Raw genomic sequence first — 23,671 nt, 5'->3', positions numbered from 1 at the left:
ATCTGTAATAATTTCTTTTTTTTTTTTGGTAGTTCAAAGGATTTGATCCAAATCAGCTAACTGTCGCTACATTACTATTTGAGGGCGACCGTGAGAAGGTTCTTCAACATGAAAAGCAAGTGTATGACATCGCTGCAAAATTTGGGTATGGCTTTTAGTTCATAATGGCAAGAGAATGTTAATCTAAAATTCTGGTATCTGGGGGCACCTGGCTCACTGGGTTAAGCCACTGCCTTTGGCTCAGGTCATGATTTCAGGGTTCTGGGATTGAGCCACACATGAGGCTCTCTGCTCAGCACGGAGCCTGCTTCCCCTTCTCTCTCTCTCAGCTCTCTCTGGCTTCTGAGGGGCACCTGGGTGGCTCAGTGGGTTAAGACTCTGCCTTCGGCTTAGGTCATGAGTCCCACATTGGACTCTCTGCTCAGCGGTGAGCCTGCTTCCTGCTTTCTCTCTGCCTGCCTCTCTGCCTACTTGTGATCTCTCTCTCTGTCAAATAAATAAATAAAATCTTTTAAAAAAATAAATAATTAAATTCTGGTATCTATAAACAGTTGTTAATGTATCCTTTAAAGTATTAAATTTGGGTAATATATGATAGTCAACTTAAAATGTGTTGGTTTACTTCTAAAATCTTCTGTATTAACAATTCAGGCTGTCATTAGGCAGATGACTTAGGGCTATTTTGGTTTTGATTTGATTTGATACTTGGAGATATATTAAATATACTTGAGATATATTAAATATTTTATTATATTTTTCCATTAATGCTGATTTTATAATATTTGCTTTCATTGTACTAGAGTAAAATATGAAAAATACATAATCCTCTTACTATTTAGTGTTAATTGTATATGTATAAAACATGTTATTAGTATGTTTTTAAAAGGTAATTTTTTAAACAAAAGAATTTGATAAATTTTCTATACTCCACCCCTTGTCACTTACTGTTTTGTGCTGGTATAAAGAAACAGAAAACATTTCCCATCTATAACCAACTGAATAATGATTGGGTGGTTTCTTTCTGTCTGCTTGTTGGATTATGAGATTGATTGATGAGAACTATAGTGAAAATGCCATTTATCAGGACTACATTTTTTTCCTTTCCTTTCTAAGTACATAAACTAAGTTTCCTGGATAACATTTTCCTTTTTTTATTTCAGAGCTTAAAATATACATTATGTTTAATCTGAGTTCTTTGTAAATATTTACTTTAATTTCCTTTTTTTTTTTTTTTTTAAAGATTTTATTTATTTATTTGACAGAGAGAGATTACAAGTAGGCAGAGAGGCAGGCAGAGAGAGGAGGAAGCAGGCTCCCTGCTGAGCAGAGAGCCCGATGCGGGACTCGATCCCAGGACCTCGAGATCATGACCTGAGCCGAAGGCAGCGGCTTAACCCACTGAGCCACCCAGGCGCCCCCTTTAATTTCCCTTTTTGCTATTATGAAAATAAATGGGCACTTAATTTGTAGCCTTGTCTTTTAGAATGCCTCACTTTTATGTATTTTTCTCACATATAATATTTAGCCCTTCATTTTTAGGATGTTCTGAACTTAGTGTTTAAATGCAGAATTCTTAGAAAAAGATCTAATCTTGGGCTTAATTTTTAGTTTACTTTTGTACTGTTTTTGAGTATTGCAAATTAGTTTCTTGGTTTTATTTTTACCTTATTCTGAAATTGGCAAGTAGAATTTCTTTAGTAAAAGATGAAATTAATTAATCTTTCACTTTTCCTCTTTCACAATACCTTTTTTGGGAATTACTGATTTTTTAACTAAATTAATTAAGAGTAATTGTGCTATAAAAGTCCAGTTAGTAACTGAAAGGCTTAGATTACAGGCTCATCTCTGAATTTATTTTTGAAATGTACGTGTACCTACTTTTTGGTTTCTAAGTTTTGGGAGTTTATACATAATTTGATTTTGAGCTTTTATTTCCTAAAATCCATGGTGTTAGAAAAAATTAAGGTGGTTTAGATGAAAACCTTTTATATCTCAAGTAAATCTTTTATTTCTGTTCTTAAATATTAGAGGTTAAAACTTAAAAAAATTTTTTTATATGTTAAAAAAAATTTTTTAAAAGATGTTGTTTATTTATTTGACAGAGAGAGAGTTCACAAGTAGGCAGAGAGAGAGAGAGAGAGGAGGAAACAGGCTCCACTCTGAGCAGAGAGCTCAATGCAGGACTTGATCCCAGGACGCTGAGATCATGACCTGAGCCTAAGACAGAGGCTTAACCCACTGAGCACCCAGGCGCTCTATATATTTAAATATTTAATTGGGATTTCAAAATTGTTCAGGAGCACTTGTAGGGAAATGTACACTATAATATTCGAATCATGTTATATAAATAAGGTAAATTTGCTTAGTTTCACCTTAATCCCTTGGTCCTCAACCTACTTCCCACACACACCCTCACACATGGATACACATGTATAGAAATTTTACTTTATGGTATCTTTAAGTTTAATTACAATTCAGAGTAGCCAGCAGAATCATTAGTAGTTAATAATGTGCTACATTTCCTATTGAACTGGGTGGGTAGCATGATGGCAAAATGCCTTTTCATGTGAGGTAAGACATAATTTTTTATAGGGCTTGTCCTGTCTTCTCTTGGATATCACTGCTGATGCCTAGTATATACTAGATGCTTGATTGAACATTTGTTGAAAGAATTAAGGAAACTGAATATTTTTCCCTAACAATTTTTATTCTGTTTCATATATTCCTAACTGCTATGCCCCTCTTTAAACAGTGTATTTTAATCTTTAGGTATTTATCAGAGCCATTTTGTCAGTTTTAATTTGAGCCGCCAACTGTCATGAATTCTGCTGTCATATAATTTGTCTTGTTTTTCCCATGTAATTCCGGTCATTTACATCTTAGAAGTTAAAAATGAACTTCCTTAGGATGAATCCAGGTCTTTTTAGATACTGATACTGAAGCCTCAGAACTATTGAGTTCATTCGAGTTATCTGTTTATATCAAACAAAACATATCAAAATCATCCATTAAAATAGGTTATAGTAAGTGAGATACCTATTTAAAGCAAGGGCAAAACATTAAACCTCAAACTCTGATTGGGGTCTCTTTTTTTGGCTATTATTATTTGGTACTTATTAGTTATGTTATAATTAATTTCTTAATGTGCTTTCATCCTGATTTCCTTCATTTGGATGCAGGAATCTTCTGTATTAACAATTCAGGCTGTCATTAGGCAGATGACTTAGGGCTATTTTGGTTTTGATTTGATTTGATACTTGGAAATATCTTCATATGGTTTTCTAGCAGAAGTCCTGGTTTTCTCTGTGTTTCTCCCTAGGCACTAGTTCTTCGTTCTAATCACTGAAAGATTCAGGGATATTTTTCTTACATAAGATGCCACTTGTCCAGCCCTTGCTCCCCAATGAATGATTTCTTCTGCATAACTAAAAAGCAGCATAAATTTCTTTCTGCTAAAGTTTGATTAGTTAGTTTAGTTCATGTATTTTATTTTGAATTAGGACATTATTCATCTATCCTTTATTTTCTGTTCTTTTGTTTTATCTTCTGTTCCTACTACCTCATTAGCTTTGAATTGATTATTTTAAATAAAGTACTCCCAACAGTTTAGAACATTTTTAAGTGTTATCTTAGCCATTTTTCCTTTTTTCCTTATACCCCTACCCTAACACTGTTACATACCTTTGAACACGTATGTGCCAATGGAACATAATAGGCAAATGTTGAATAATCATACTTTGGTGGTTTATCTATGTTTGCTACCAATATACTTTAACTTCTCTAAGGGTTAAACAGAATAAACATTCCCTGTCAGCAATCATGACAGATGTATTGTCATTTATCATAGAACTTAAGGTAATGTGTTACTGTTATTTTTAAAGTGTGTGCTTAAGTTGTTTAATGTAATTCAACATGAGAGTGATTAGGTTCACCAGATGGCTCTTTTATATAAAAAGATTGTCTCTCATTCCTCTTTCATTAGTCTTCCCAGCCCTTTCTCATGAAACAGGTTTAAATTTATTTAAGAACCTTGTTAATTGATGTTTGAGATTTGTGGAGAGGAGTAGGAAGTAAGAGATGGATATTGCTACTTTGCCATAAAGTGGTTTGAACCTTAGTATACTTTTAAAGTTTATCACAAATAGAAAATCTGGAATTAGAAAAATTTTAGACATATTTTATTTAGAATTAATTCTATATAGCTGTCCTCACCAGTGAACCAATTACTACTTGGACCCAAGTTAAATACCAAAATGGCTGCAAAAGGGCAAGTTAGAAGCATTTAATTTTTACACCCTACTCTTGTTTATATATTGTATTTTAAAGTAATCCTGTCTGGAAGATAGAGTTCTGAAAGTTACAAAAAGAGAGAGAAAGAGAAAGAGAGAGAGATCGAAGTTACAGAAAGCTAAATTTGCCAGAAAACCTGTGATTCCGAAAAGCAAGCCCAGAATGACTTTTCTTCTCCTTTGGGATTTATGAATAATTAGAATGACTTTGGTTTTTTCCTGTTTTGGATAAGAAAATGCATGTTTCTGTGTGGTTTGTCACACTGAATCCCAAAGTGAAGCAGATCTTCCCACCCCACCAGATGTTAGAACACGATCTAAAGAAAAACGGCTTGACATGGGATTGCAGAGTAGGACTTTTTCTCATCCTGATTTTTTAAGAGAGACAGGTCTACTAAATATCCCTACCTGTTACTTCCCACCAAATACGTGCTTAGAGCGTGCCTTCTAAGGGATTTCCAGCGCAGGTCTCCTGAACCTTTACAAGTCTTCACTGTCCTTTCTTTCTGCTGCTAGCCCCGAGATGAATTGTTCCTGTTTCCTAGCTCAGTAGTGTTTTTTCTTTCTTGAACTCAGTGTCTGACTCTGCTTCTTATCTACCTGAGGTATAGACTCAGATATTTTCCTCCATGCACGCACTTTACCACAGCAAACTTCTGACTTGTTTGCTTCTTGTTTTAGAGCTTTATTTGACCTCCTACCCTGACCTCAAATCCATATATATTCAATCCAGAATTATATTATTTCTTCTTACTTTCACTTTCAACTGATTGACTTTAAGTTTTGTCTTCTTTGGTCATTAACATTTAGTAATACAAACAGCCCCCCCCCCCCCCGTTTCATTTCATTGTATTCCATTCCATTCCATTGTATTCCAAGACTAGAGCTGCTCCTGTCAAGTGTTTGTCAATTCCCTGGGTGATACTGATTTGTTTATAGGCAGCTGTATTCTAAGTCAGGAAATCTGATTTGGCCCTTACATCTGAGTTTAAAATTGCCTTACGGTATTTATATAGCATAAAGGTACATCTATGAAGTATTACTTACTGCTAAATCCAAGCAAAACTTAGGGGGAAGCAAGAACTTAACTCTAAGGTGTTAATTGAAGCAATAAGAAAATTGATTCTTCCAGAGAAGGCTCAAATAACAGAGGTTCAAGACCTGAGTCTTAGGCAACACTGTGATTAAGGGCTCAGCATCCTGAGACCAAGGAGGTGTAATTATGGCATTCTACAGAGAGACAGAGAAGTTTATCACCCATTATGACCCAAGAAAGTCACATGAAAGTACACTTTTCTTTTTATCTGGTTTTATTGAGGGATTTTTTTCCCCATGGGCACTTTGGGAGTTTATGCTAAGTTTTCATCAGTTGACTAAGAATAGCTAAAATTTAATTTCTCTCTGATGATGGGAACAAGCAAAAGTGAAAGCTCTTTACTGAAGGTAGTAGAATAAGAATGACTTTTACAAAGCAGAGTACTTGGACTGAATTATATGTCATACGGGATTAGTTCTAACTAGATCACCAAATACAGTTCTGTGGATAAAACTACTTTCAAACTGAAATGAATAGTTCATAGTAATAAAACCTTACCTGTTTTCTTGTAATTGTATGTTGCTTCCTAAACTTTAATGTTTCTGTGTACATATATTTTGTCTCATTTAAGTTATAAATTTCATAAAATAAACACTGTGTCTGTTACTTCATATGCAATGTGCATGAGTATGCAAAAAACTTCTTGGCATTTGGAAGATGTAGTCCATCATTGTACATCTTTATATGTGAACAAGACTGTAATGACACATGAATATATGGATAAGAATATATGAATAAAATAAGAGTATTTTAGGTATCTTGTTTTGCTTGTGAAGTTTATTAAAGTTTTCTTAAATTTGTTTCTCCTGGCTAATTCTCTGTTGTCAGAATGGGTAGAAGTAGTTGAGTTCGTATGAGTCAGTTTTATTAGTTTGATAGATAAAAGTTTGAAATTAATGACCAAACTGAAATATTATGTGTTTTTAGCTTTTTGTTACCCAAGTTCATTCTTTTGACAGCTCTTTGATACATTTATGATAAATTAGATTAAAAATGAGATGCAATGTAATATTTGTTAATCTGTTAAGCAGTTATCTTCGGGTGTCATATTAGTTTGGTTAATTTTATATATTTTTAATAAATACATCTGATATATATTCACAGTTTGTTCTTTAATTACAGTGGATTGGCAGCTGGAGAAGATAATGGACAGAGAGGTTATTTGCTGACCTATGTCATCGCATACATTCGAGTAAGTTACCTCTTATTTCCCTTGTCAGTTTATGTTGCAGACCATACTTTTCCTTTCTTTGAATGAATAAAATTATTTTCTTAAATTTTAATCTAGTATGGTGTACCACATCATTTTACATGAATGGAGGACTAGCTTACAAGTGTTCAGAAGCCCAGTGAAATCTTCCTTATATGTTTTTGAGGAATTTAAAGATTATTTAGGTCATTCTACTCTGACTGGTTCATAATCTCTTCTAAAGATATATAATCTTTCTTTAACTCTTTAAAAATTGATATTTAACTTGGTTCCAAGTAATTATTGGTTCACTGGTGATGATTTCTATATAAAATTAATTCTAAATAAAATAATTTGTCTAAAATTTTTCTAATTCCAGATTTTCTATTTTTGAGAAACTTTATTAGTCATGTTGACCAAGAGTCTACTATACTATCCGATAGGAAAGTATTATTTCAGAAGTTTATTCATTTATTTCGTTTTGTTTTTCTACTTTGGCTGTAATAAACTCAAGCTTTGTAGTTGTTTTTGCTCTTACTAGGGTTACATTTTGAAAATATTGCTTTTTTTATGTAATTTGAAGGGTCTTATTTTAAAAAGTCATTTCTCAAATGTTCTACTGAGAATTTAACTTTCCTAAGTGCTGAATTTTCTAAATATTCACTTGGAAATTGTTCTGAAGGAAATACATAAACTTATATAAAATTTGTTTTTACTTCTCTAAGAAAGCTTGGATTGTATTCTCATTTTAAAAATAACTTAATCCTTTGGGCACCTGGGTGGCCTAGTCAGTTAAGCAACTATCTGCCTTCAGCTCAGGTCATGATCCCAGGGTCCTGGGACTGGCCCCATATTGGGCTCCCTGCTCTGCAGGGAGCCTGCCTCCCCTCTGCCTCTACCTGTCACTCTGCCTACTTGTGCTCTCTCTCTCTCTGTCAAGTTAATTTTTTAAAAAAAGTCTTAAAAAAAAAATTTAATCCTTGGTAAGATCTAAATTTTAGGTTGCAGTGAAGTTGAAGCATATACGTTTTCCTGGGCATGTACACAGACAGTTCTTAGAGACTCCATTCCTTGGAGAAATATTTAAATTCCTGCCATGTGTCAAGCACATTGCCTGGTACAAGGGTACAGAAGACAGCAAGACAGACAAAGTTCCTGTCCTCCTAGAGGTTATAGCTCACTCTCAGGGCCACTTTCTAGTGCTTTTATGGAGTGGAGAGTAAAGAGCAGTGGAGGTTACATTAGAAACAGGTAATATTAAAAATTATGTGACATACTAGCAATATGACAATAGTATTCATTCTTCTGTGCCTGTTGTAATATCTTGATTTTTGTATATATGTTTTGACAGGACTTGGGCTTGGAATACTATGTATTAGGAGAGTCTTTCGAGACTTCTGCTCCTTGGGACAGGTAAAATATAATAAAATGTCTAATATTATTCAAATATGGTATAGGAGTTGCTGAAATAATGTATCTTTGTATATGAATATATGAATTTTTAAATTTTTGTAAAGGAACTCTTTTATTTAAATTAATATCTTTCGGGGGCGCCTGGGTGGCTCAGTGGGTTAAAGCCTCTGCTTTCGGCTCAGGTCATGATCCCAGGGTCCTGGGATCAAGCCCCACATTGGGCTCTCTGCTCTGCAGGGAGCCTGCTTCCCCCTCTCTCTCTGCCTGCCTCTCTGCCTACTTGTGATCTCTCTCTATCAAAAAAATAAATAAAATCTTTAAAAATAAATAAATAAATAAATTAATTAATTAATTAATATCTTTGGGATGCCTGGGTGGTTCCAGCCAGTTGAGTATCTGACTCTCTCTTTCAGTTCAGGTCATGAGATTGAGCCTCGGCATTGGGCTCTTGACTCAGCAGAGGGTCTACTTTAAATTCTCTCTCTCCCTCTCTCTCTCCCCTCCCCTCCACTCGTGTTCTCTCTCTAAAATAAATAAATATTTTAAAAAATCAGTATCTTCTTCAGAATGTCAGATTTGTGAGCCTTTTTGTTTGTTTGAGGCAGATTTGTCCATGTCCCATAGAAGAAGAAGAATCTTATTGAGCACTTAAGTGTCAATGTATAGTTTCACTAGCTTTGGTGTAAAATTTTAAGGGCTTAATAACTTAAACATCCTCTGAAAAGTCCCCCCAAATTTTAAAACCACTTCTCTTGTAATAAATGATTTAGCTTTTGATATTTGTAGGGGTATTATTAAGTAAGATTTTAACTTATATTTCAGTGATTTCTAAAAGAAATCCAGCTTAAGATATTATGTACAATTTCTGTTTTTTGCATTATACACATGTACCTACAGATACTGGTTAGGGAATTGATAATAAAAACTGATGAACAAATGTGAGATATTAAAAATGGACTTTTGAGTTAACTCATTCAGTAATAAAAATTCTTAAGACTGTTAGTACATTTTTGTTTGAGTATGCCTTACATTTTACTTTTTCTTTATAAAATATACAAATTATTTTAAAGCTATTGTAAAGTAAATTAGATATAAAAGATTCATCCCCATGAATCCACCTGTAGATATTACATATCTTAACATTTTTTTTCTACTCTAACCTCTTTACTCCCCACCCCCAGAAAACTTTTTACTTTTCTGCATTCATTTTTTATCTACTCTGGGTTCTAACTTTTGGTGCATGGATGTTCATAGTCCATGCATTATAAAACAGTGATCAAGTGTATAGTACCAATCTGTTACTTAGTTTTTGATGTGATATTTTAACAAGGGGATAAATCTTATAAATAAAAAAAATCAGCTTTCTGACATCTGAACTTTTGAACAGCAAATATCATTTGGTAGCTATTCATAGTTGTCTCAAAGACCATTTTAGTCTTTTATATATTTACTTGCTGGGAACGGTAGGTTAGTGTAGTGTTAACTTCTTCAGCATTATCAATTTCCTCATCCGTTACTATTAGTTGACGATTGCCATTTGTCTTTCTATTCTTGGAACTATGGAAGCTAATCACTTCTATCTTTTCACTATTTAAATCCTTTTCTTGTGTATTTTTTATATATTTATTTTACTCACTGACAGTATTTTTTATACAGGGTTGTATATTTGTTTTGTTTTCATTTAAAACAATATCATCAGCTGAAGTTTTCTTAAATAAAATTAATGGAAAGCAGCTACATTCCTGACATAAAATTTACTTGTTACCCACTCAGCAACTTGCTTTTTCTTTCAAACATTTAGCTAGGTAGAGACCATGTTTAGCAGAAACCCATGGGATCAGTCTTCAACTTTCACACATTAGTAGATTGCTAGGCCTTTTCATGCATAAGTCTCTCACGGGATTATTGGTATTTCTCTGTAGCCTTGGCTATACCTGTTAAGTGCTCAATGAATATTCTGCTGAGTCCTATGAGTGAACTCTGGAATGGTGTAAGAATACAGCCTAGGGGCGCCTGGGTGGCTCAGTGGGTTAAAGCCTCTGCCTTCAGCTCAGGGTTCTGGGATCGAGCCCCATGTCAGGCTCTCTGCTCAGTGGGGAGCCTGCTTCCTCCTCTCTCTCTCTGCCTGCCTCTCTGCCTACTTCTAATCTCTGCCTGTCAAATAAATAAATAAAATCTTTAAAAAAAAAAAAGAATACAGCCTATAAAAATAGCTGTCTAAAAGGTCTGAATTGGAGATTTAAAGATTTTGGAGACTCACTGGCATGAAATTTGGGATTAAAACCAAGAGAGCAAATACAAACCCTTATAGGTAGTATAGGTGAATGGAAAAAAAAGAGGGCCTGAGAATGAATTCCAGGGAATCCCAGCATTTAAGGGATGAGCATACAAACAAGAGCTAGCAAAAGAAAATAATATCTAGAGGATTTGGAGGAAAACCAGTGATGTGAGAGAAGCCCAAGGAAATTTTTTTTTTTCAAATAGGAAGTAATCAACAGGGTTAAATTTGCTAATAGGTCAGGTAAGAATTTAAAAGTATACACAGTTATTTTCTTTCCCATAGGATCATCAGTCCAAATGGACTGAACTTTGTACAAGTTCTATGAGAGAATGCTTTCGGAACCCCCTCTGTATAAATCATTTCTAGAAAGTATCCCATTAAGGATTTTAACCATTTAGTCAAGTTCTTGGTTCCATCTACTCTTATTACTACTGTAGGTTATTGTTATTATTATTATTGTTATGTAACAAATTAATGTTATGTAAAAAATTCTGTCTTCTAGAGTCATGATAAAGAACTTGTTTATAAATTTATAATCTTTATTAACCCCTGTAGCTCTTAAAGTTTAGTAGCTTTAATTTATATTTCAGGTATTTGTTTTATAAGTTGGAATTTCAAAATAATGACACAATAAATTCCAATAATCCAAATACTTTTACAAGAAGTATTTTAAAAACACACATCCTATCATTCCATAATTGAGGCATAGATAAACTTAATAAATCATGTTTGCCTGGAACTCTCATAAAATCAATCAGAATTTATAAAGCTTGCAGATACCATATTAAAAAAAAACTTGACATGCTACTACAGTAGCTAATAAAATACTAAAATCCCATATTTATATTTTAATGTATATTCTTTGTTCTTATTGGAAGTATAAGTAACTTTAATGTGTTTAAGAAAGCATAATCCATGTAAATATTAGTTTTTTAAATCAGATTGGTTCTCACACAGTCAAATCAGTCTTTAGACTAGAGATGGCCCAGCCTTTTGAGTTTCTTTGTTATCTTTTATGTTCTCCTGATTCTAAAAAGACCAAGATTTAAAATACAGTCAGTGTCAGTGTGTAGCCAGAGTGTTTATTGGAGAATAAGGTGGCTTATATGTCCCTTAGGAGCTTTATTTTCCAAAACAAATGGAATATGTAGTAATAACAAAATGTTATAGCTCATATTAAAAAAAATAGATTAATCTTTTATCTGTCAAATCTTTTGTCTCTGGATCTCCACCCTGGAAGCTCTGATTGACATCCATTTTCTATTTCAGAACTTTTTCCTGAGCTTGTTCCCCAAATATGGATACGTCACCATTATATCTCCTCCACTCCCAAATAGGACCTTAAAAATTGTATCAAAAACTAAACAACAAGGGGCGCCTGGGTGACTCAGTTGTTAAGCTTCTGGCTTTGGCTTAGGTCATGATCCTTGCCAGGGTCCTGGGATCCAGCCCAGTTCCCCCCTCTGTGGGAAGCTGCCTTCTCCCTCTCTCACTCCCTCTGCTTGTATTCCCTCTCTCGCTATCTCTCTCTATCAAATAATAACTAAAATCTTTAAAAATAAATAAATAAGTAAATCAAGCCTAAGCTTCTCTTTATTAAAAAAAAAAAAAAACACTAAATAACAAAAGAAATCGAATACCTTCATATTTTAAAACAACAGTATTTTGTGGTCAAAATGAATTTTATAATTTGATGAAATATGAATATAGTGTGTATTTTAGTTAATAGTGATGTCCTTAGGTCAGTTTCTTAGTTTTGACAAATCTGTCATGGTTAATATAATATGTTAATGTTAGAGGATACTCGGAAAAGAGGAACTCTTTGTACTGTTTTTGTGATTTTTCTGTATCTAAAACTATTTCAAATTAAAAGTTTATTTTAAAAAAAAGTTTATTTAAAATTTAGAAAAAAGGATTGACATTTTGAATATTATCAATCCCCTCTTCCCTTTAAGAACTATTTCTTGGGGCACCTGGGTGGCTCAGTGGGTTAAAGCCTCTGCCTTCGGCTCAGGTCATGATCTCAGGGTCCTGGGATCGAGCCCCACATCGGGCTCTCTGCTCTGCGGGGAGCCTGCTTCCTCCCCTCTCTCTGCCTGCCTCTCTGCCTACTTGTGGTCTCTCTCTGTCAAATAAATAAATAAAATCTTTTATTAAAAAAAAAAAAAGAACTATTTCTTACCTGTCTGTTTTCATTGACTTTTAATATCAGTCTAGCATAGCTTTACACATAGTTCATGTCCAGTAAGTCTTTGTTGAGCTGTATTTTAGCTCGGTGCTTAACAGTAGGCTATTGGACATTTGGTATAACATCAATGACTACTATTTTTATATTAAGGGAAATGTTTTAGACATGGACACAGGTTGGTATTCCTATAAACCCAGAATCGAGTTTTCATTAACGTGTTCATTATGGCTTTTTTAAAGCTTTTCAAATCTTGTAATTAAATTTTTTTTGAAATTGGGCTTGCCTAAATATAAGAAACCGCCTTCAGGAGGCTTGAGTATGCTTTTCTGACTTCTGTCTTTCTTATGGCAAAAAAAGAAAGAACTTTGCTCCTTTGAAGTTATAAGTTGAAGGATGCCAGGTAAACTAACATCTATTCACATTTTTGAAAATTTTTTGAAAATTTCATATTGTGTTCAATGATGTTTTCTAGGGTTGTGGATCTCTGCAGAAATGTAAAAGAGCGAATAACAAGGGAATGCAAAGAGAAGGGTGTTCAGTTTGCTCCTCTTTCTACCTGCAGGTGAGTTGTTGTTGTTGTTGTTGTTATACTACTTACCCTGAAAAGAAAAACAAACCACATTTTCTAATTGGTGGAGAAATGTAATTTGCCAACTGAGGAATATCTTCAGTCTATTCCATTTAGCAAGTTTTCCTAAACTTCCCTTTTGCCACCTTCTTAGGACTGGGCCACTAGGATTTTAATGCAGTCCTTAGGGCTTTAGGAGTAGGATACCTTTCCATAAGTGAGCCTTCTACCCTACTGGAACAGCATGCTAGTGCAGAGCCAAACCTTGGAGCTCTTGGAATAAGTAAAGGACTCCCGCTTCGTTCACTGAAGCTGTAAATCACACATATATTCAAGAAAGTATAATTTAATACACACTCAACATAACTTTTTCTTCAATAGACAAAAGGTGCTTTTAACCACTTTGTTATTGATTAAATGAATGGGCATAGAATAAAGGAATGAGTGGCTATTTCGGTAGCCACAAGCCACATGTGGCTGTGGAGCTGTTGACATGTAACTGTGGAACTGAATTTTAAGTTTTATTTAATTTCAAATAATTTAAATTTAAAACACTCCATGTGGCTGATATCTTCCACAGTGGGCAGTTAACTGAAAGTCTTGACCTCTTTGTTAGATAGCAGCAGTCCAAAAGGAGGTTTTTCTTGAGATGTGGCACTTTGTAGTCAATCTTTTCTTATTAAAAGACCTGTGTAAAACACCAGAAGATTAAATGTATGAAGACTGAATCAAGCTTGACTTATCTATAAAGTTATAGAATTAATTGGAATGGAGAATAAAGGGAAATTAGGGGAGATTATGTGAAGGGGATCCTTGAAGTAAATGATACAGTAGTTATCTAGCACTTTAAAATTTTTTAAACATTCTATGTTACATAACTTCCTCTCCTGTGTGTGTGTGTGTGTGTGTGTGTGTGTGTGTATGTATGTGGTTTTCAGGAATGTAACTCAATATTTATTATTGAAATAAACCCAAAAATTACAATAGAAGCAAAATTAGAAGTTAAGGTAATTTGGGAAATAATGTAATATCCTTATTGTTAAGTGTACCTGATGCGGGACTCTAAACAATAAATATGCTTGACCAAAATACCATTTCTGTATATTTCTATTTGTGATGCTTGTTCTGATTTGCTCAGAATCACTTAATCTTAGCCTGGGAAGGCAGATCTGGGCCTAATCCAGCTCGAGAACCAGACCCTGCTGGCCAGCTGTGTGGCCATGGCAACTTCCTGTTTACTTTTAAATTTCTTTGTTTTGTAACACTACATGTATATGACAGGTGAAGGCGCTGTTTTGCTGTTTATTAGTAATTTAATCTCTGAGCTCAGAGTTTATCATTAGTAAGGCAGTGTAATACCATCTACTTGATGAGTTTGTGAGTCTGAAATGTGAGAGAGGGCATGTGAAGGGCTTTATGAATACCATTGAATTGTTGTGAGGTCATTACATGAAACTTGAGGTAGACAACCTATACTAGTGCTAAGTGAGGAAAATTTAGGTACTGTTTTTCTTCGCCAATGACAAATCCTCATGAAGGCATCCAGTTGTTAAGTCCTCTTTAATATTTTAATGTAGCATGATGATTTGCATATATTTCATTTGTAAGACTACAAATATTTCTATGCTTTTCAGACTGCTATTTCTTTTGATTTTTTTCTTTTTTCTGTCTTTTATATCCTCATCTCGTACTTCCCTACTACCAGATTATATTTCTTAGTTCTACTTATTGCCCCCTTTGGGACACATATCTTTCAGAATTTACTAAATTTTTATGCTTTTGCTGGGGTAAGAAAGCAAAATTCTAACATGAGATCTGAGGAAAGCCTCTTTCTTAGACATTAAATGTTCATGTCAGCTTGAAAGATCTACTTGAAAATGTGTTTTTGGCTTCTGTGTGGGAGGGAGAATATCAGGGTTTGATGACATTTCAGGAAGTACTGAACCTATGTATTAATTTACGTATTAACATGTTTTAGAACAAGTGTATTTGGGGATGAATCTAAAAACATAAAAGCTCAAAATGTGGATTATTGACTGGTCATTTGATATCTAAAGGAAGGGAAAATCGGGGCCTTGCTTTGTACAATAAAGAACTTATAACTTGATAAACCTGCTGGTGGCCTAGTGACTGATCTTGGAGAGAACTTCTCCAAATAAAGGTGTAACGATATACACCTTTCTTTCTCCTTCTCTATCTCTCTCTTTCTTCCTCTCTCTCTTTCTTTCTTTCTCTTTTTTTTAATTTGGAGATGTCCTTTAAAGTAAGTTTTTTATCTTAAAGTCTAAGAAAAAATTTTCTGTTCGTTTATATTATAAACCCAAATTGATGCTTAATTCTTTTGGTGGTCCGGTCTGTCATGCCTCCTACTGTAATACTGAAAGCAAATCAGGCCTAATAATCCAAAAGTCATTTGTTACCAGTAAAATTTGAAATACTTTAAATAATGGAATCTATATTTTTGTAGTTGAGAATTTTTTTATTCCTTTGTTTTACCAAGTAGCGACTTAATAGATTTTGTCCCCTCTTTCTTCTTCTGCCCCACCTTTCTATTTCTCTGTCCAGGCTTCTCCCCTTCCATTATGAGAATATCACTGTGACAAACCACTTACTGAAAGTTATTGGGAAGTAAAATATTCTGCCCTCAGGATAGCACAAGTCTTGGATCTTCAAAAGGAACTCATAAGGGCTTTAACTAAGGCTCTTTATTATGTATTGTAGGTAGATAGACTAAATTTGACATATGTCATTTATAAAGCAGCTGTTTTTTTAAGAATGATTTTCTGATAAAAGCTTAAATGCTCAGCTTCTGTGATCATTTTATAAAACCAAAATTTAGAATGTGCAGTCTAATTATTTGAATAGTTTTGGTAAGGAATTTTAAATATAGTTCTTGTATCTCATACTTGATAAAATTAATGTTTAACCAGAGTTTGATTTTAGTTTAGTTTGATTTGAGCTGCTTAATAGTGTGGGCCAAGGAGGTTATTGTGGTGTTGAATGTAAATGTTGAATGTGTGAGATACATTTTTTAAACTATTTTTAAAAATTTATTCTAAAATTAACTTGAAATAATTATAGCTCTCATTGAAATCAAAGGTCCCAAGGAAAATAATTAGCTGTAGGGCATATTTATTGGGCTCATTTATTTCATTTCTGTCTATTAAAATGTACTTTAGGGGTGCCTGGGTGGCTCAGTGGGTTAAAGCCTCTGCCTTAGGCTCAGGTCATGATCCCAGGGTCCTGGGATCAAGCCCCACATTAGGCTCTCTGCTCAGCAGGGAACCTGCTTCCTCCTTCTCTCTCTCTGCCTGCCTCTCAGCTTACTTGTAATTTCTGCTTGTCAAATAAATAAATAAAATCTTTTTAAAAAAAATGTACTTTATACTGGAATAGAAATTCTAATCCTAAATTATGGGAAGGAATTCCTGGCCAGTGAGTCTAACATAAGGGAAGGAATTCCTGGCCAGTGAGTCTAACATAAGAACTCCAAAAATTTATTAGAAATTAAAGAATAATATAATGACCTTGGCAGGCATGCTATCACTTGTCCAGATAATTTTGGAAGCTCTTGGCATTTAAGTGTCTTAAATAATAGAATTGTTCTATTAAAAGGTATAGACCTACCTGAGTCAGTTTCTGAAGTAGATCCAAATTGAGGTTTTCAAAAAAATGTTTATTATTTTTACTTTGTCTTTGAGTTACTGATCAGTGAAACTTTGTTATATGACTTTTAGAAGCCTGTTTATCTATTGAAACTGAACTCTGTGGTATAGATCCTAGATTTGTTGGAAGGTAGCAATGCTCTGTTAGCATTTAGTTGTATTTTCTATTTATTGATATTGATTCAAATATGAGTGATACATATTTTATTAATTGCTATCAACTCATTTCATCCAGGTATCCTTTCAATGTATTTAAATTTGATTATTCCTAAATGATAGTGCCCTCATTGTTAAAACTGTTCTCCAGTTTTTCTTAAACTTTGTAAATCTGATACTTAAAATGTAAACATTCAAGGGATCTTTTTTATGAGTGTGAATTAACACTAGAAGAAACACACAGCTGGCAAATTGACAGTAGCATTGTTAAACAGTTCATTTCTTCTGTTCTGAGGCACCTAACATTTGGCCTAAAAGGCCATTAAAATTTTAGATTAGATTCTGTTTGTATTGTTGTAGTAAAAAGAGTATTTCCTCTGTATGCTCCTTCTGTTAAATTAAATTCTTTGTAGGAACCTCTGTAAATTGCACTCACAGATCTGACTATGATTATCTTAGCCCTCTTCTAAATGCTTCACCTAATTGCATTTTGAAAGCCCAGATATATGTCATATATATGATTTAATAATCTAATGTGCTTGGTATCATTTGTAAACACACATATAACATGCACACATATGGGGCCTAGAGTGTAAAACCTTCAGAGACAGTATTTTAAAGCCTTGTCACTGCATTTGATCTGATCATTCAATTTGTTTCCAAAGTTCTTAATAATTATTAATATGAAGTTAGTGAAGTTGCTGTATTTTACCCAGCCTGATCATTTTTGGTATTTGAACATTTCTCTTATTTCCAAGGTTTATGTTCTCATGCCTATTTTGTTGACTTTGAGCAAGTTTAGAAGGCTTATGATGGATCACCAAGTCCCATCTAGTCTGTTTGGGGACTTCATTAACTTCCCTATACTTTGTAACAAAACCAAACCAAACCAGTCTCTTCTGAGGAGGTAGGGTTTTTGTTTATTTCAGATCAATTGGAGAAATGTACATTGTTTTTAATTTTTTAAATTCTTTGGGTAATAATCCAGATTTACTAAAAAAAAAGTTGTTAAAAATAGCACAGTTAGTTCCTGTGTTTCCTTCATCCACCCAATCTCCATTCCTTCCATGGAGTTAAGAGTCTGGGTAGAGAATGAGATTATGGCTTAAGCAGATTAAATGATTTTACCTTTACATTTCTAAATGTTAAATCTGATTTCACTTAACATCTTGTGGGAATTGTCTCTTTGTTTTTTAGGGTGACGCAGACTTACGATGCAGGTGCATGTATCTATTTCTACTTTGCCTTTAACTACAGGGGAATAAGTGACCCACTGACTGTGTTTGAACAAACAGAGGTAATTTTGCATACATGAGTATACTTTTATATTCTTTTATTAATTTAAATAAACTTTCCTATTAATTTGTGAATTTTAGTTTGACTCTCTTTAATCACTCAATGGCTTACCTGGTTGGTAGTTCATAGAAATGAGAAGCGTATTTGGTGTACTGAGTTGTATACTGAATTGTGAGTTTAAAAGTAATATTCTCTAGAGATGTTAGAATTAATATTCTGTAGCCTGTGATTCTTTGGTTGTTATTTACAGGATATGAAATCTGATTAACTTAACTAGGAATCCTTGATATCACTTTGGCAATTCATCCATTTGCTTATGGCGGCTGCACTTGAAGTCAGCAGCCCTGATGTTCTTGCTTTTTGTTGCTGTAATATCCTCATTCTAGTTTTAAAATTTTCGGTTTGTTATAGCTATACATAGGCCACTGAGGTTCATTTACTGCTAGTTTCTGTTAACATGCCTTCAGTGGCCTTAAGATTCCAATTGTCATTACAAGTATGCCTAGAGTTGAGACAGACTAGACTACGGAGGAACTGGGAAGAGATTGAGGTTTGTTAAAACCTTAGGTGTGCTCCCGTTTAAACTAGTGTTTAAAACCTAGTGTCTTAGTGTTATTGCATGCCTGCCAAAGGTAGCACCATGCAGTGATTTTCAGTGCCACACTTTTAGACTCAAACCGTAGCAGGGTTTGTTTGGCTGCCTCCTGTGCCTTTTTTTTTTTTTAACAGCTTTTTTGAAGTATAATTGAAATATAGAAAACTGCATGTATTTGGAATGTACATTTTGATGAGCTTTGCATATGTTTACACCTGTGAAAATATCACGTCAATCAAAATAATGAACGTATTTATCACCCCCAAAAGTTCAAATACTTTTCCATCAGTTTAGCCTTTCAATGTTTTGGTTACCTTCTGACTACTCAAAGGCCCTGTCCCTGTAGTACTGTACTGCAAGAGTGAAATTATTCCTTTTTCCTGATCCAAACTGCAGTTCTCTAAGCTCTACTAATTTCAAATAGTTATTGCCTTATTTAAAATTATTTGTTTAATTAATGTAATAATTTATTAAATTTAAAATAGTTATTTAAAATAATTTGTTAGAAGGTATAATGCTAGCATTTTTTTGGATTAATTTGAGAAACCCTAAATCCTCAGTGATGAGGGTTTATATAAGTTGCTTTGCAATGAGATATGGTCCATCTGTCCTGCCTGGGCCCTCTTCTACCCTGGCCTAATTCCTGATAGTTATACACACCTGAGTAATTCTGAGTTCTAGGCACTGTAGCTATTTCATCTCATGGCTGGTATATACTCATGAATTGAATGTAATTCTACTTCTGTTCCTTTTTTCCACTCTGCACTTCAGTCATTCTCTATTTTCCTTTAAGTGTTTATTTTTCTAACCTTAATGCTCTATAAGGAGATTAATCAGGGTCAAACATGTTAGGAGGAGAAAATAAGGGGGTTTTTTTGCACTTAAATAGGTCTGACCATAATTTGTCCCAGGAATTGACCTATGAAATGTTCTGGGTGTGATGCATAAACAATGAATCTTGGAACACTGAAAAAATAAAATTAAAAAAAAAAAAAAAAAGTAATGTTCTTCATAAGGGCTTTTCTGGTTGATCTCTGGTAGCTTTGCAAGTGATTTTGAGTCTGATGCCCACCTTATGATATTTGGTGAGCAGTTTAACCATCTAAGCCTTATTTCCTTTGTCTGTGAAATACGGATAGTTGTAATTATCCCATAAGGCTGTAGTGGAAAATAAATGAGTTGCTGCAGGTAAATTGCTTACTTTTGTAGACATAAAATAAGCAGTTAAATGTTAAAATAAGCAGTTAAAATAAATGTGGGTTAGTAACATTTGTTGGTATAGTGAGATGTCTACTTCAGAGTAGGACTGGAATGTCTTCACAAAACTTTTTATTATTATTAACAATGAGGTGCTCCTGAATTGATCATTTTTCTTCTTCTTGTTTTCTAGAATCTTGAAGTGACTGTTGTAGACATTGTGACCATTCACTGGGAAAAAAAAAAAAAAAAAAAACCAGGGGGGAAAAAAAAAGCTAGGCTGCATATTTTAATTGTTTCTATTTAATTGTTTAATATTTAATTGTTTAATTGGGTTAAATGTAGGTAACCCAAGAGAAAGAAAAATTAGGCTTCCAGTTTGTTATTTAACCCAGGAAGTATGTGCCTCCTTTGGGAGCTGGGTTTTACTCTTTCCCTGCAAAGTGAAACCTAAATAGCAACTGTTTGTTGTGTTGTTTCCAAATACAGGCAGCTGCTAGAGAAGAAATCCTTGCTAATGGAGGGAGCCTGTCGCATCACCATGGAGGTAGAATTTCTAATATTCCTACTGTTAAAAATAATTGGTTTGATAAAGTGCTGGGGAGAGCCACAACAGTATGTAATTTGAGGGCACCTGATATTTCTTGAGAATTTGTATGTCTGTCATTGAGGTAGCCTAGAGTTGTGGTGGTAATCCAGAGACAAAATATTAAACATTACTGTTCTTCTTTTAAAGTATAAAATCCTTTTTCTCTAATTTAGACATAAATTAATTACTTGGCCATGCTTTAGATGTTAAAACAGAAATGAGTCAACATTTTAATTTCTGCATCATAGATATTTATTGTTTTCTGAGCTCTTACATGTAAATCAGTTTGACTTTCGGATTGCTTTTTTACTTCCTGACAAGGTTTTTAACATGTTGTCAGTATCAGGTAACAAAATAAATACTGGTCAGATCATGTTACAATAAAACTTCAGTAATTTATTTCCATTTTCAGGTTCTAGGCCCATAGGTCTTTATTTGTTAAAGATTCCCAAGTTTGATGAAATGATTTATTTTTAGAAATTATTGACTTGAACTTGAATGTAGCTAGGTTTGATTATGTATTTATTAAGATTCTGCCTCATTTAAATAGAAATCTTATTTTTATTGTATTTCTCATATTTTTGTTTTCTGTGTGCTCAAAAATTATAGCTGCATAGAAAAAACTCTAAACTACCTGGTTTCCTCAAGTGCTTAGAAAAAGAAACTAGGTAAGCCTAAATACAAAGTATATTTCATATGTGCTGGTAAAATGAAGATGCTTTCCCTTTGCCAGCTTGCCCTCTTCTAAACTTTTAAATATTGGAGTGTCCTCCAGGACTCCTCACTGAGCCAGTTTGTTCTTCTCTGTTGACTCCGATGGTGATGACCTCAGTCCCAGGACTTAAAGATATGCTGATGATTCTCAGCTACCTGGAAGCATCACCACCAGGGCATTCTAGTTCAAATTACTTTCTTTCTGCAGAGACTCCTGCAGTAGCATGTTAGCTGGTCTGTCTACTGCCACTCTTGATCCCTTACTGTCATTTCTGTTGCTGCCAGAGTAATCTTTTCCCAAAATTCAGTGCTTTCTCCTCACACTAAAAATAAAATCCAAACTCCTTATCAGGACCTTCAAGGATATAAATGTTTCTGTCTCTACGTCCACATCTCTTCCTACTTTTTTACTCTAGTAACATTGGCTTTTTTGCTATTCTTCAGACATACCAGCCCCCTTTCCCCTGCAAAGGGGAAATCCCCAGATTTCCTTAAATCTTAAAAGCCTGCAAGGCTTTTGCTGTTTCTTTTCTTTTTTTTTCTGATGTTCTTCCATTCTCTTGTTTTCCCCCAGATGTTTTCATGGCTTACTTTCCCATCGTTTAGTTCTCTGATAAAAATGTCAGCTTCTTAAGGGTATCCTCCCTGTTCTTTTGTTTAGTTTCTGTGTTCCTCATTTGAATAAGTTCAGTGAGGTTACTGACTTTATCTTGTTCATCACTGTGTTTTCCAGTCCCTAAAACAGTGACTACTGGCTCTTCTGTATAGTAGATGCTCAATGAATATGTTAAGTGAGTGGCTAAGTGCCCAAGTGCTCACAGAATTTGGAGCAGTTTTGCAAATTCGCAGATAGCTCTGAGTCATTCATATTAAAATGGCTATAGTCTCATTGCTAATTTATCTTCAAATATTTAATGGTCAGGCCTTGTTTGAATATGGGGTCATGTTTAATGATGAAAAGACTCAGTTTATTCCATAATATTTCTTTTTTTTTTTTAAGATTTTATTTATTTATTTAACAGAGTGAGATCACAAGTAGGCAGAGAGGCAGGCAGAGGGAGAGGGGGAAGCAGTCTCCCCACTGAGCAGAGAGCCTGATGCGGGGGCTCCATCCGAGGACCCTGAGATCATGACCTGAGCCAAAGGCAGAGGCTTAACCCACTGAGCCACCCAGGCACCTCATTCCATAATATTTCTGAGAAAATATATTAGAGCCAGTTATTCAGTAGAAAAGTAGGGTAAAATAAGGTGCATTTCTCTACAACTGTATAACAGCAGCCATTTTAATATTCTTCCATAGATGCATTATGTACATAAGGTTCCGTTCAAACTTTGTCTTAAAGCAAATAAAAGGTTGGGAGGCTTATAAACAAGGCGAAAGAACATAGACATTGGTATCAAATCTGTATTTGACTCCTGGTTCTTGCACTTAACTAGCTGGTGACCTTAAGGAAATAACTTCTCTGAGCTGGTGTTCTCTTCTGAAATAGAATTAATAGTACCTACCTTGTATATTAATACATTTAAAATAATAACTTAAAATACAATTATTATAAGAGTTACATGTGATATGTAAAGCATCTAAGGTGCCGTGCATATAGTAGGCACTTAAAAAAAAAAAACAAAAAAAACCCAGTGGCTTAAAAAAATAGCAATAGACAACTCCAAATGGAAACTCTGGTTTATATTCTTAACTGTTGAAGAAAGGATTACAGTTTATATGAAAGAGATACATTCATACATTTAAGGTATAGGATACAACAATTGTCCTAACATATTTTCAGTTGTAACCTGCAGTTGGTCTCATTCTATAGGAAGTTCTCTTATAATCTGTATGAAAGAAATTTCCTTCACACTCTTGGCTACAAAATATGCTATACAAAAATGTCTACTCTCATAAATGCCTCCTGCTTAAAAGTTAATCATCTAATTTATAAATGTCAAATATCCTCTGCTGTTCAGTATAGTTTCATAAAACAGAAACCTTTCTAGATAAATTTGAAATTGAATAGGTTTAATTGTCCTGCTAAAACTTAACTAATGACAGAGCTTTTGAGAGATCACTTCTTTTTATGTGAAGAAAAGATTTTCCTTAATTTGCATCCTGAACTTAAAACTCAAGTTGACCTCATAGTGTCATCTTTATTTACTGACCTTCAGGCAGTGTCACGACATTCTCAGTACCATTTTTGAGTTCAAGAGTAGAAGGGCTGGTGGTTGGGAGAATATTGATGCAATTTCTCTTAGAGGGTTTGGCCTGTAATTGTGATTAATAACGGTTGCTTTCACTATCTGGAAACAGACAGGCTGATTTGTCTGCCTACAATCATGCTGTGATAAATGGAGCTATTTTAACTCTGGTTTTTTGTATCAAAGAAAACAGATGTAGTCTGGAACTGGGGGCTATAGGAAATATAAAGCCTGCTTAACTTAAT

General features: G+C 34.1%; 1 protein-coding gene across 1 annotated transcript in view; it reads left to right on the top strand.

The window, feature by feature from the left end:
• AGPS (alkylglycerone phosphate synthase) overlaps positions 1-23,671 on the top strand; it is a 151,368-nt gene that overhangs the window by 104,425 nt on the left and 23,272 nt on the right. Inside the window, exons 14-19 of the mRNA XM_059166946.1 lie at positions 33-145; positions 6,508-6,577; positions 7,926-7,987; positions 12,929-13,018; positions 18,043-18,142; positions 20,423-20,480. Of these exons, the coding sequence (XP_059022929.1) occupies positions 33-145; positions 6,508-6,577; positions 7,926-7,987; positions 12,929-13,018; positions 18,043-18,142; positions 20,423-20,480 (493 nt within the window). The remainder of the gene's footprint in view (positions 1-32; positions 146-6,507; positions 6,578-7,925; positions 7,988-12,928; positions 13,019-18,042; positions 18,143-20,422; positions 20,481-23,671) is intronic.

Source organism: Mustela lutreola, chromosome 3, assembly GCF_030435805.1.
Source record: "Mustela lutreola isolate mMusLut2 chromosome 3, mMusLut2.pri, whole genome shotgun sequence".
In the NCBI taxonomy this organism is placed as follows: domain Eukaryota; kingdom Metazoa; phylum Chordata; class Mammalia; order Carnivora; family Mustelidae; genus Mustela; species Mustela lutreola.
Note: the sequence above shows the minus strand (reverse complement) of the source record. Positions and strands in the feature narration are given on the sequence as shown.